The 15,784-nt window shown below is 31.0% G+C and overlaps 1 protein-coding gene across 1 annotated transcript in view; it reads right to left on the reverse strand.

Moving 5' to 3' along the window:
• The window catches only part of LOC129223379 (cell adhesion molecule Dscam2-like), a 288,920-nt gene extending 277,398 nt beyond the window's left edge, over nt 1-11,522 (reverse strand). The window contains exon 1 of the mRNA XM_054857958.1: nt 11,384-11,522. Within this exon, the coding sequence (XP_054713933.1) occupies nt 11,384-11,447 (64 nt within the window). The 5' untranslated portion in view covers nt 11,448-11,522. The remainder of the gene's footprint in view (nt 1-11,383) is intronic.
• Between the last annotated feature and the right edge of the window lie 4,262 nt (nt 11,523-15,784).

Raw genomic sequence — 15,784 nt, forward strand, 5'->3', positions numbered from 1 at the left:
ACTCTAATGCTATGACTTCTTTTTATGTTTGGCTTTAACTTTGTGGACAATACAATATCAGAAATTATATTTTTTGAATAAGGCTTTCTTTTTTGGCTGAAGATAAAAACTACATATGTTCGTAAAAATTGTTGCTTGTGAGCGGTACACCAAAATTTGTTTCCAGCTGTTTAAACACAATTAGAGGTACATGTGCATAAAATTTGGTTAAAATACAAGAAGGCCTGTTGTGAGTAAAAACAGTAGTAGTCAAAAAAATAAAACAAAACACTGATCGCAAAAAGGTTAGAGAACTATGCAAGTTAAACCAATTGTTTAAATTGGCGCTTACATCATTCCAAATAATACTTATAAAAAAACTGTAAGCTTTAAGACTATTTCGTTTACTAATTTAGATGTAATCTTGAAAGTTCACGCATTCATGATACTATTTTTTTTTTTGTCAAAGAAATATACAAACACATGTGTGTTTTATTTGTATATTTATACATAAATGGTAAAAAATAGTAAAGGAGGGGAACGCATCAAATTTTCCGCTGATGAAATTAGATGTTGTTAATATTACAGTAAATAAAAAATCCGCTGTCAAAATTTCTTGATCATTGTTTCAAGACATAGCGTCTTAATAACTTAAAAGGGTATTTTTGGGTGTGTCGCGTACTTCCACAACCCGCATTCGGATAATGAATAAGTTGGGCGTCGTTATAAGTGAGCGTACGGACAGATAATAACGAGGCAAGCCATTTCCGTCCACTTCCTCAAGAAAAGTTGACAATTTTCTTTGTTACGTGCGTCATTTTCGGATGAGGAAGAAACGAAATCTTTTGAAAGAAAGTCAGAAGTTTCATCATTTAAAATATTTTACGACAGCTGAAAGCCGTTTGTTACTGGAGAGCGAGAGTGAGAGAAAGGGACTTCATAAAAGACAGACGAATAACAGATGACATTACAAAATGTTCTTTTTAAAAATTATTGCTTTTTTGGATCAATAGTATATAACTCAGTTTAGCTTCAAATTGGAAAGCATACTCAAAGCAAGTCACACGTGTGACCTATTAAACGCAGTTTGTATAAATATATATCACAAGTAAAATAATTTTAATCGTTCACAATGATTTTTATGCAAAGTTGAAAAACTTATGCTGGAAAACTGCTAAACCACTTGACATTTTGTTTTAAAATACAAGTAAAAGTACAGGGTGTAGTTTAAGTGCAAAAGTATTTGAGTTTCAAGTAGTGTTTATTTATTTTATTATTGGAGGGAGGGGGAGGGAGTTGATTTACTAATGCATAAAAATATTTAAGAGAGATAGTTTTCTTTTTTTATCGAAATTTACGAATAATTTACCATTATTTAATATACTTTTTGTTTCTTACACTTTTTTGTTTTAATACTAGTACGCTCTGCTTCCCAAAATACATCGTTCAATACCTTTTCTTGTGGTCAGCAAAACAAATACATAAGCTATGTAGCTAAAAAAATAAATAAATGAACACTGAATAGCACTGTAGTTCCATTGTTACTCTATGCACAAAAATCTTTCAAGCACATGCGCTTTCATAATGTGTTCTACTCGTTCATTAATTATAAGCACACTGAATATAAAAGTAACAAATGCGTTATAGCGAAGAAAATTGAATGAAGATGTTAGAGGGGAAGTTCTTTATATCTGGCAACTTTAGTGGAATTTTTAGTGAAAAACAGTTATAAACAAAACTTTGAACGATTTTTTTTCTTTCGTATATAACTTTTTCTCGAATCGATAACAAGGTTAGATGCTTTGGTAATTACACGTTCAAAAATTTCCGAGTTTCAGAACTGACGTATTGAAATTAGAGCCAGAATATTTTAAACATTTTTTGTCGAACATATACTCTCTTTTCGTCAGATAAATTGCTGAACTACCAGTGGAATCTATCAACAATAAATACTTTTTAAGTATGCGATTTTTTGAAGCTATGGGTTTTGAATCTGTTCGTGCATTGTTTAAGTTTTCGTAAGTTATTAAACGTTACAAAAAAAAAAAAAAAAACCACTTTAAATTACCTTAAAAGCATTTTATTTCTTCAAGCGTTGACTTTTTTTTGTTTAAATTTCTTTCTGTTGAAAACGCGTAAAACTTCTTTGAAGGAAAAGATTATAAGCAAATCTTTATTATGAAAGCTGAAACTTTTGCAATTTTTCCTCCAAACAAAAAATTAGATCTTTTATGAGCTTTTATTAATAAAAAAAACATTTATTTTTAACATCATGCAGTACGTGGTAAGGTTGTTCATAACATATGATCCTCAAATTTCGTACGGTAAAAAAACAAAGGAATAAAGTGTTACATTAAAAATATGCCTCGAATTGAGTAAAGTTTATAAAGTGATCGATGTAAAATGTGAAACTTCGTTAAAAACAAGCATTTTTTTTTTTTTCAAAATACTGCAACTTGTATTTAACTATGCCTCGCTTATTTAAAATTTGACTTTATTTTACTTCTTTGCTTTAGTTGTTTAGATATATTGTGATTCATTCGGTAGAAAATTGAATCCCGCCAACTTTCTTTGTGTTTTCATGCAGTATATTTTTAGTAAAATATATCTGTCTACCATTTTCTCCAAACAATATCATAAATAAATGGAAAAAAAATCTAATAAGTATGCTTTCACATTTAAAAAAACACAAGTTAGAGACTATTGCCCACTTGTAAAAATATTATTTTTGTGGAAACAACTTTTGAAAAAAAAATCGTTCAACCAAAAAAAAACTTTTATCAAAGTTGTCCGTTAACTCTTTTCAGGTTATGAGATATGCTGTTGTATCCAGTCATTTGAGGGGAAAAATTAAAAAATAATAATATATATATATATATATATATATATATATATATATATATACAAACAATAATGTAACTAAAGAGGTCCCTTAAAGCTAGAAAGGTTTATCCAATAAAAGAAAATAAAAGACTTAATAAAACAGGGTATTCCTAGTATTATGACGAAAACCTAGTGCATTATTTTTTATCTTAATTTTTTTCGTTATCCTCATAACTTAACTTAATTTTGAGCTTAAAAATACCCATTTTTACGCCGTTGTTTTCTTGGAGAAACGAAGAAATTCACTTCAATTCAACAAATGTAAGAGTAAATCCTAGAACAGGCTCACAGTTTAACATTTTTCTCAATCCGTTTTTGAACCGAGTGCTAAAGCAACCTGTGTTGCAACTTTTGTTGGCACACTCAGTTATTTAACGCAAAACGGTTTCTAAAAATGCAACTAAAGTCTTACAACAATTAACTACTACAAACGGATCGGAGCACAGGTTTTATGCCGTAATTGATTCGAAACATACACAAATCGTCAAATTTTGTAATTTTTTCTTGTCATAAAAAAATCGTGTTTTTCTGCTTAAAAAGATGTTTAAATCTTGTTTCTATTTAACTGGAACGAAAGATATAATTATTTTCGTCGCATGCATTTAACTGATATTATATTTAACTTTAAAACTTAAAACCCGTTTTTCTCCTCAAGGTAATTTTTCCCGATTTATTGCATTAAAACTCTTATAAGCCAATAACTGATAAAGATAAAGTAATGAAATTTGGAGCATATCTTTTCCAAACAGTTTACTAATATTTTTATTCGGCACTATGTTTTTTTTTAAAATATCTTTGAATTTTTTGAAAAATTTTCTTAAAATATTTTATATTTTTTAATGAAGTAATATTTTTAATAGCAGAATAAAAAATATAGATTAGATATTTGAGTTTTTTTTTTTTTTTTGAAAAAAAACTGAGAATTGACCAATAATATTTTTAGCGATTTAAAGCAACCCCATTATAAAATTTATATATATATATATATATATGTTTTAATATTTATGTCATGATTTTCTTTATTAAATAGATGGTGAATCAAAGCAAAACATTTTAAAACTCTAAACTTTTTTTTTTTTTTCAAAATGTGTCCGGACCCCCTTAATACAAGAACAATTCGGGATACCGGAAGTTGTTTAGAAAGTCGTTATATAAAAACTTCCGGAAATATGTTTTTTGAAAAATCCCGAAATGCCATGTGTCTCGTCTCTAAGAATAAACTACAATATTGTTTAAAAATTTCTTAGGTATTTTTTATTTTCAAGTTTAGAGAAACATATTGAAAAAATTTTATATTTTAATTGGATTTACGTTCGTCCCATTTATCAAAATCAATTGAAATCTTTTGCAATCAACGCAGGGTTAATAAATTTCTCTGGCTGACAGAGTCAACATATTTAAGTGAAGGGGTAATTTATGGGAATGATCAAAAAGTAACACCTAGCAGCGGTCGCTAAGAAATAAAAGTAAAATAAATAAAAAGCTCAAATGCACTCATCTTAGTTTCCAGGGGAAGAGGAAAGTTGATGAGCAGTTTAAAAATAATATAATGATTTTCTACAAAAACGAAAATAGTCAAGCAACTAATGCCGAAAACTGCTTGTATTCTTTGTGTCTACTAAAAATGTTTTGGAAAATATTTATTTTAATTACAGTATATCCCCGATCTAATCAGACTGGAAAAGGACTGTCAAGAGACTGAATAAGGTTTTCGTTAAATCAAGGATATCGTTAAACTGAGTAGCATAGACATTCAATTCAGTCAAAAGTAGACTATTGAAGTGTATCCCTAAATTGAGGAAATCGTTAAATCGGGTATCGTTAAATTGAAGTTCCTCTGTATTTATTTTCTTGTGTATTTTTCTAATATGGCTAGTTAATGTTTGCAATCTCAGAGATTTGCTTTAATTCATACGTGTGGTTGTAACTTTCGGCAGATCGCTGCTACATGATAAACATTTTGTCGTCCAAATTCATACTAATTGCACGTGCGTTCTCACGATGCGCAATTCCACTTTGAATTTGATTTAGCCGAGACTGTCTGAACCAAAAAGACACTCAATGGATCGAACAAACATCCAACATAGACGGTTTTTGCGTTAACGTCCCCACCTACTGCGACTCAGCAACTGTTTTTGAAACATGGTAATCAATTTTAAAGATAAATTGGTTCTGTAACTACGTTAGTTCGTGTGTCATATACTTTTTAAATTGATGTCGCCTTTTCTTATTTCTCAACATATTTTACATTATTTTAAACATAATTAATTTCTAAGTTCGGTATTAACTGCAACATATTTCGTTTTTTTTTTTTTTCGATCTGGCGAAAAAGACTTCCACTCTGTTAACTTGCTGATTTGTGACGTGTTTCGAAATCTGAGAGGCACCCTTTTAAGGTAGGCTACTCCCACCCACTGAAGAAGAAGCAACTTAATAGCATTGATAACACTGTGCGGCAAAAAAAAAAAAAAAAAAAAAAAAAACACCCACAAAATGCGTCTGACATTTTGTCGGCTGAATCTTATGTAAAATGACCCTTGTACCCAAATATGACCTCCGTTTTCCCTCTATACGTACCAGTTTTTTATAGCTCCCCCCCCTCCAAGTGGTTTTTTCAAGTTTCCTTAGTTTTAGAGCAATTATTTTATTTATTTACTTTTTTTTGGGGGGGGGGGAGGTTAACGGAGCTTTATATTAACTGCTAACATAGTTTTTGTGGGCAAGAGAGATTCCTAGTTCAAAATCATGGACACTGATCACAAAAAGGGGGACTTGGGGGTATACCCACCCCTTAAAAAATATATTAGGAAAATCACGAAAAACGATCTTTTTATTCTGCTTTTTTAGAAAAAAGATGATTGTAAAAAAAAAAAAATTGGTGCAGAATGAGAGTATAAAACTCGTTTGTATGACTCCTATGTCCAAAAAAAATTTTCGCGATCTAAAAAAAAAAAAATAATAGTATTAAAAAAAACCATCATGTGAATTTCGCACGTTGCATACGATTTGAATCGCATGTCTTCATTCAAAAAGACATTCTTCTGACTGATTCTTATGTAAAACGACCCCATGTTTCCAAATACGACCACCTCTCCCCATATTACGCACCCTTTTTAGAACAACCCACCCCTCTTCTGATTCAAAGCATTTTTTTAAAAGGGGAAAAGAGTATTACAATAACCGTAAACATTGTTCTGAATGACTAGAGATGTGCAAAGCTCAAAATCTTTCGCATATGTAGAAAAGAGGCAAACATGGGGGGACACCCCCCCAAACACACTGTGTAGCAAGAAAACCACGCTTCTGAGGCTATTCCGGTTTTCTTCTGCAAATTGATCCCCTGAATCCAAATATGATCTCCGTTTTCCTCCTACACGTACCGATTTTTGTAAAAAAAAATTCCTACCTTCCCCCCCCCCTTTTTTAATTTGGGAAGAGTGTATTTTTTGCTGCATATGCACAAGATTTTGAGCTTTGCACATCTCTAGTCATTCAAAATAATGTTTACGGTTATTGAAGTGCTCTTTTCCCCCTCCAAATTAAAAAAAAAGGCTCTGAATCAGATGAGGAGGGGAGGTTCCAAAAAGGGGGACATGAAGGGGGGAAAGGTGGTCGTATTTGGAAACAAGGGGTCATTTTACATAAGAATTAACCAGAAGAATGTCTTTTAGAACGAAGACATGCGATTCAACTCGTATGCAAGGTGCGAAATTCACAAGAATGTTTATTTATTTTTTACTTTTTTTACATCGCGAATTTTTTTTTTTTACATGGAAATCATAGAAGCGAGTCTTATACTCTCATTTTGCACCAAATATTTTTTAAAACATCTTTAAAAAAAAAAAAAACAGAATAAAAAGATTTTTTTTCGTGATTTTTTAAATTTTTTTTTGGAAGTCCCCCCCCCCTTTTCCTTTGCAATCGGTGTCCATCATTTTGAACTTCAAATCTCTCTTGCCCGCCAAAACTATGTTAGCAGTGTAAGCAGTTAAGATAAAGCTCCCTTCACCACCAAAAAAAAAAAAAAAACATTGCTCTAAAACTAAGGAAAGTTGAAAAAAAAAAAAAAAACATGGGGATTCTTTAAAAAAATTGGTACGTATAGGGGGGAAACGGAGGTCATATTCGGATTCAGGGGATCATTTTACATAAGAATCAGCCGACAAAATGTCAGAAGAATTTTGAATATATATATATATATATATATTTGCCGAACAGTGTAATTTTATGCTTCTTTATGTTTATTACTTTGTTTACTAACCTACGCCTTTTATTTATCCATCATATTCAAATCTTTAAAAAATTTGATACATATAATTCTAAGAGTAATTTCATCAAGACTTTTGTAGAGAGGGTAAAATATCCGAAAAGCACCTATCCCTGATTCTGCGACCGGTAAAAGACGTAGTGGTGCGTTTTCTACAACATTTGCTACAACTCTGCTTTTAGTGACTTGTTTCGGTCATTTGAATCGTTTGATACGTGCAACTACTGATTTGCAAACACCTGTTAAATTTGCAATAGCCCTCTATAAATGTTTGGAAGAGAGTAATAATGCTTCTCTTTCTCCACATTTTCTATGGGACGCGTCTGAAGCGTTGCCCATTCTTAAAAAACCAGTTTTGATAATATCAAGCAATAATATAAATCATATATTGAAATTTAATTGCAAACTGCAACATCTTTGCTTTAATTATAATTGTTACTTAAGATTAATTTTAGCAGACACCAAAACCTTCGGAGAAATATTTCTAGAATACTTAATATAACAGACAACAGCTGTTTTTACACATTACAGACTAAAACAGGAATAACCTCATATATTTGTAAAATGACGCAGACTGGTAGTGTTGCCACTTCTAAAAAGCCATAATAATGATAATATCAGAAATGTAGAATTTAAAAAAAAATGTGGTTTATGGTTTACTTTTTCGAAAAGTGGGCTTAAACTAGAAAATACGAGTATTTGAGTAACTTTCCCTAATAGTTCGACCGCCCATTGTATATTTTTCTACCTTTTTTCATTATAAATACTTGCTTGCTTTAGGAACAGAGGAAAATAAAACACAAGATAGTGAACTCTGTTTTTTTTTCTTTTTCGTAGTTAGCTCCGAGCTTATCTAAAAAGAAGAATCCACACCTGACAAGTGCTTTTATTTCTTAAGGACAAGCGTTGTTCCTGAGAGCGGTCGAACAAGAAGGACATGTTTCACTCTTTATGCTTCACCAGGTGTTGCCATTTATTCTTGTCCTTAAGCTGGGTAATACTTCAGCATTTATTTCGCTGTTTTATTTTTATTTCCTGTATGTTCATTATTTTTCATTGCAAAGTTAAGATGTTAAAAATAAATGAAATATAGTTAACTGCATCATAAATAAGCAAAAAAAAAGGTATGTATAAGAAAGAAAATTAATGTACGTATTACAATAGTATACATACATTAATAGTATAACCGTCTCTATTTAGAAATTAAAAAAAATGCATTTATGAATAAATGCTTGATATATCTGATACTATTTATTACATTCACCAGAACTTCAAATGATACACATTTCAAATTATATAAAAATAACAACAAAAATATCAAAAGATATTTTTTTGGAGAAAAGATCACTAAAACATTGAGAAACTCCTAATTTACAACTGAGCTACAAACAATGGCTGTATGTACTAAATATTATTTAAAAAAAACTTTATTAAAGACATTCTTAACTTCTTCTGATAATTATTTTTAAGTTCATATTACTGTCAGTGATAAGAAGGGAAAAATGTAACAATGTTTATGCAAACGTTTTGGCACTCAAGGGACATTTTTCTTCAGTTATTTATTTATTTATTTTTTGACATACACAGTGCGTCCAATAGAAGAGGTGACTGATTTAATATTTGCGGAACTATTAGCGCTATCTATGAAAGAATGATTGCATTAAATGTACGTACATTTCAATTATTATCTGGATTAATTTCAAAGTGTTGGCAACATCGTTTGAAATGTGATAACGCAAATTCTAGAAGAAGTCGCTTGGCCTCGGTAGAAAAAAAATGGAGCAGCGCGCTAACATTAAATTATGTTTTAAATTGGGTAAAAGTGCCACAAAAACATTTGAATTGATGAAAACTGTTTATGGTAGTGAAGTACTGAGTCGTAAGAATGTTTTTAAGTGGTATGCAAGATTTCGTGATGGTAGAGACAGCTTAGAAGATGATCCAAGACCAGGTCATTCAGTAACAGTTCGAAATGATGAGAACATTGAAAAAGTGACCGAAATCCTACAAAATGATCGTTGTGTTACGACTCGACTCATCGAAGAGGTTACTGGCATACCCAAATCCACTGTCCATCTCATTTTAACTGAAAATTTAGGAAAAAGGAAAGTCTGTGCTCGCTTTGTACCGCACACATTGACTGACGACCAAAAACATTGCAGAGTGGAACACTGCAGAGACATGCAACAAGCGGCCACAAGGGATCCAAACTTCATGGCAAACATTGTAACTGGTGATGAAACCTGGTGTTTCAAGTATGAACCACTCACAAAACCTCAGAGTGCGGAGTGGAAGAGCCCAGAAGATGCCAAACCAAAAAAAGTGCGCATGGAAAAAAGCCGAATCAAGATTCTCCTCACAGTTTTCTTTGATTCGAAGGGTATCATCCATAAAGAATTCATGCCAGAAGGTGAATCAGTTAATGCTGCTTACTACTTGAGTGTTTTGAAGCGTTTATGAGCGAGAATTCATCGAGTTGACCTGAAGCCAAGGGACATGGTCTTTTTTGCATGACAATGCGCCAGCACACAAAATCTTGATGGTACGTAACTTCTTGGGCAAAAAAAGTATTGTGGTGCTTGATCACCCTCCTTATTCCCCTGATTTGGCTCCAGCGGATTTCTGGTTGTTCCCCAAATTGAAATTGGCAATGAAAGGCAAACATTTTGCCACAGTTTCAGATATTCAGGCACCTACGACGGCGAAATTGGGGGAAATTCCAAAAGATGGGTTTGAAGAGTGCTTCAAAAAATTTCACTATCGCTTCCAGCATTGTATTGACTCCCAAGGTATATATTTTGAATAAATCATCTTGTAAACTAGAAAAAAATTATGTCTTGTACCTTATTTAAAATCAGTCACATTTTCTATTGGATGCACTGTGTACTACACAGCATCCTTGAGATGATGATACCAAGTTATGGGTACCTGACTGTCGTGCAGATTGTAATGAGCGCGAGACCGTAGAATGAATTTTCGGTCTCATTCGAAGAAAACTCAAAGTCACTTATATCCGTGGTTACTCATAAATAGTATACAGGCATAACTAGTGCCGATGCTATTTTTATTAATAAAAACACGAAGCTAACTAAAAATGAAACTATGAAGTATTTATGTTTATAAAAACCAGAAATTTAACCAGGAGTTTAAATATTTGCATGATGGGTGAAAATGTTTACGACATTATATATTTGTCTTGCATTATTTAATACAATTGATGCAAACATAGGACAAACCCTAAAAAATGAATTTTTCATTATTTTTTTTAACCAAAAGCTTGCACCTAGATAATTATAGTAGTCTAGTAATAAATTTTACAAAGCATTTTTTTTTGCACAAAACATACGTAAATAAGTTAGAAATTGGTATTTATAAGTGTTTATACTTAACACCGGGAACGTAAAAACCGTTAACGAAAAAAACACCGGGAACGTAACTTTGCATGACGCGTAAGTATGTTTCATGCAGTATAGCTTTTCCAGTAGTAATAAGTACACCTTATGAAAATGTAGAACTATACCTAAGCATGAGTTTTTCATTAAAATTTAGCAAAACCCATGTATATGGGTATTTTATATTGCATATAAGTATTTTATAAATTAAATTCGCACTTCTTCCCTTATTATTTTTTTAACAAAAAAACTTCCAAACAAAAACATAAAACTGAGAACTGTTCATACTAGAAATAAATCAGAATAATAACCCGAAAAATACATCTTTGATTGGCCCGTAAATATTTTATAAACACCACATAGTTTGCCAGTATTTATTATTATAGTTTTTGTGAATGTAAAACAATGAATAAACTGGATCTTTAAATAGAGATTTTACTAAATGTATGCACTTGGATGCTGGTTATAACTCAAACTAAATCTATGAATAGAATCGATGCCCTCACTATTTTTTTTTAGTAGTTAAGTATTATTTTTTTTAATTTTAAATAATACTTAACTAACTAAAAAATAAAATTCTGAAGTGAACTTCTTCTTAAAACACACCAAAAAATACTATAAGAATAAAAACCATTGTAGCTGGGTAAATATTTTCAGACACTGCTTTTTTCCAGTACTCTTATACAAATATTACAAGTGTATCATAATGACTAAACTTATATTTTTATTTTATATCTAAATTTAATGTAAACACCTCGTGATTACTAAAACGATCAACTAGCAGAATTTATGTTATTGTTTTTTTTTTATCTTTTTTTCAAGAGTAACAAAGTAAAAAGTGCAATTCTTAACTTATACTTACATGAAACCAGAAAAATAACCAGGAATATAAAACTCTGCACGTTGCGTAAATAGCTTACATACATTATATCTTTTCCCAGTACTAGAAGCACACAAAATGAACAACAGTTTGTTCTAAAAGCTCAGTTTCCTAATTCTTTTCGGCGCAATTAAATGTTTCAACACAGCAACCCTCACGCAAACTCTCAGAAGCACATGGTCTCCATCAGTTTCTGCAGGCGATGCGGCTTCACCGCCGAGCACATTGAATCCCTGCGCGGCAACTGTGGACGAAATGCCGCCAAAAACGTGAGATCGCTCCGTATATCATTATAGCGAGAGGAAAGGGGTGCGGGGCATGCGCTGTATTTAAATGCGCAGTAAACGGCGAGTCAAGTGCTCTCCTGGAAGGGATCTTTGGGAGCACTTGTGCTTCGTTATTACCGCGTTAACTGGTTCGCATGTCATGTTTGCGTTGGAATTTTGGAGAGAAATTAATTTTTGCTTAGATCTAAAATATGTTTCGGAAAAAGTTTTCTTTTTTCCCCCTCTTTCTCATTATTTTTTTTTCTTTTTCTGAGATGGAAACATGGGTTGAGTATGAAATATGAGGAAGGGAGCAGGTGTTGTTTTTGCGGGCTTTTGATGTAAAATGATTTAGGAGTGGAAGCGGAACTGATGTAACATATGATTAATTTCGTTTTCCAAAGTGTCAAGAATATTTCAAATTACTGCGACGAATGTTTTAATAAATGTCATGTATAATTTCAACCAAAAATGTGTCAAATAAAAAATGAAAATTACCTATTTTTTTAATTAGGTGAGTAATTTAATAAAGGAAATACATTTATTCCCCGCATGAAATGTAGAAAAATATTTTGATACGGTAAATAGATTGACATTCAAAAAATACATCTGGTTTTAATAATCAGACTCTAATTATTTGCATCAAGTAACCAGTTGGGAAAAAAATCCTTAAATTAAAAAAAAAAAAAGCTTCAATGTAAAAACAAAGGTATTAATTGTTGTAAAACTTTTAAGTAAAGAGCAACTTTCAATCTTTGTTGTTTCCAGAAATTAATTCAGCCCTCAATAATAAGCTTTTGTCTCATAGGATCAATATAAGGATTGTTTTACTTCTATTCCAAATTGTTTTCATATTTAACTAGAAATTCAACAAAGAACAAAATAAATAAATAAATGAAAAAAATAAATAAACAAATAAATGAATAAGAAAAATACAGTAAAAAACACATTGGAATAAAATGTCTGCTTCTATTTTCATTTCCATTATATATATATATATATATAATATATAATATATATATATATATATATATATATATATATATATATATATATATATATAGACAGAGAAACACTATCATATATTGTACTTATAATCTGAACAAGTCAACCAAAATGAACTTCACTACTCAGTTTAATAGGCGCCACAGTCTGCTCTATGATACTGGTAGACAACACATTTGATAGCAATATAAGGATTGAACAAGAGCGAAAAATTATTTTAAAAGAATGAAAAAATGAAAAAATCCCAAAACACCCTAGGGCCTCATCAGGGGGTACTCCCCAAGGGTAGGGAAAAACCATGAGATGTTTCGTGAGTGCTGCTGGCGAAATTTGCCTAAAAAAGCAGCACTAGTCCCCGACATCTCACAAAACAAGCATTGGGTTACTGAAAGTCCTGAATATCAGCATGACATGAAATACAAACAATGAACCTTTTAAAAACGAAAAATACAAGTTTTATCTAAAGAAAATAGAACAATATTTAAGCTACAAGATTTATATAAAGAAAATAGAACAACATTTAAACCACAAGAGAAACAAAATTCATACCTGAACTCAAAATCAAAAGAAAGAACGTACAACCATCAAATTCGTGGAACAGAAAAATTAAGGAACTGACAATTGACTATCGCTAGTCCTCCACAAGACTGAAAATGAAATGCTTCGTAAGATGCTCCGGATATTGGTTTTCAGTTATGGTAGCAGTTAAAATTCGAATCGCTGTTTTCAGATTTGTTTTATTATTGCAAATTTTTTTATATCTAATAATTTGTGAAATGATTATGTTTTTGAACACTTTTCTACTGACACAACTGTGAAAATGAATTAAAGAATACACTTTAAAATCAAAATCCTGACGTTTATCATACAAAGCTACACTGGGAACTTTGTTATTCAGTTGAATATTGAGATCAAGGAAATTAACTGACTCATCCTTATTTGTTTGTTTTAGCATTAGTTCATTTGGGTAAATTTCTTTGTGTAAATTGTGAAAATCATCGTTATTAAAAATAATAATGTCATCAATATATCTAAATGCTTCTACATTGTTGTTTATTAAAAAAATAGATTCATAAAAATGCAACAAAAGGTTTGCAAATGCACTAGAAAAAGATGTGCCCATCGGTATTCCATTGATCTGTCTGTAGAAATTGGAACCATTGTATAAGTAATTCTCAAAAATACAAAATTTAACAAGGTTAATCCAAGAGAGTTTTTCTAAATTGATGTGTTTTTCATATCTGTCGAAAAGTCTATTTGAAACATCGATTGTGAGTTTGTGGAGAATGTTAGTGAAAAGATTTTCAAAGTCAAAAGTATTAATACTGTAAAACCTGTGTAAGTTGACCACCCGCGGTGCAGTACTTTGGTGGTCAATTAAGACAGGTGGTCAACTTATAAAGGGCGGTAATGTTTTTTTTTTTGTTTTTGTCATTTCTTGCACCATGTATTCATTTTTTGAGGAATTCACCCTTACTCTTTCTGTTCAGCTCCACTTTCATTGTTTAACATTATTGAAAGTGAAACAATAATTAAAAATCCTATTGAAAAACTTTTGTTATTTTTCCCTTGTTTTTAACTATATTAGACACTGTAGTTTAGAAATTCCATATATGCCAGCTAATTTTCTCTGGCTTTCTCCATCTTCAATTACTTTTAAAGTTTCATAATTTTTATTAATCTCAAGTTCCACTAACTTTCTTTTTGAAGCCTTTTTACGTAAAACTTATAGCACAAAGAGCAACAAGCTCAACTCTCCCAGTTCATAAAGGCAAAATTAAAATATCTTATCTCTTAATCCCTTGCACCAGAAACATGTAACTTTACTCATTAGCAGGCCCAGATCTGCATACCCGCAGTGCGAGGGGTCCTAGAAATTGATGAAAAAATAGAAAAAAAAAACTAGCACTGAGGCTTATTCGCTTTTCAAATAGACACTGCTGGCCACTAGGGAAAGGCCCTACATATTTTGTTGCCAGGGATCCCAAAATGTATAGATTCGGGCCTGCTCTTTTTAGCAGAATTCCTGTGTTGCCGCAACGTATTGCAACTGAAAGAAAATATTTTGAACTTTTCTACTGACACCTATTTTCATTGAACAGAGTACAAAAAGTTATCTCAAATAGAACAACAAATGAAAAACAAGTTTGGAGAATAAAAAGCAGCATAAGCTTTATACTGCTGTTTAGTTAGTAAAATGCTAGTATGTCATCAAAGCATTAAAACCATTCTTTGAAAGCTATATATATATATATATATATATATATATATATATATATATATATATATATATATATATATATATATATATATATATATATATATATATATATATATATATATATATATTATATATATTATATTATTATTATAAATAAATAAATAATAGAATAATATGCTGAAGAAAGTTTAAAAAAATAAACCAAGTGGTCAACTTACAAAGGGTTTTTGACAATACTCCAGACCAAATTTGGCGTACATTAGTGATCAAGATAGGCAGGTGGTCAAGATAGAGAGGTGGTCAAGTTACAGAGGTTTTCCCTTCATTATATGAGATAGGGCTAATTCTGTTTCTGACAAAAGCGGTCAATATAGACAGGTGGTCAACTTACAAAGGTGGTCAACTTTACAGGTTTTACTGTACTATGAATATGGTATTTACCACTGTTTATGAAATCCAGAACTTTCTGGTTATTCAGAATTATAAAACTTTTTTCTTCTGCAATTTTGGCCAAGATATTTTTTAATTTTTCGAAAAAAAATGTAACCTGCTTGATTATTGTAGGAGTATGTTCCACTAGTAACGAATCTGAACTTTATTGGATTTTTATGAAATTTAACCGTTATAAAAAGGAAAGGAAAATTGAAATTGAGATGCCGTGGGTTTAGAATTTTGTCGAAGGCTAGGATTCTTTTTTTTTTTTTTTAACTGGATTCAGCTTCTTTTGTATGTATTGATATTAGTATATTCCTTCTGAAGCATAAGTTTATAAAAACATTTGCACATGATGGCAAAATTATTTGCCGCTTTATCAACTGTGGCTATAATAAAACTATTTTTTTAGGTCCTCTATACTTTTTTTAAGTTTTTTGTCAATTATGTTGTTGTTCT

This window comes from Uloborus diversus, chromosome 5 (assembly GCF_026930045.1).
Source record: "Uloborus diversus isolate 005 chromosome 5, Udiv.v.3.1, whole genome shotgun sequence".
Taxonomy (NCBI): Eukaryota; Metazoa; Arthropoda; class Arachnida; order Araneae; family Uloboridae; genus Uloborus; species Uloborus diversus.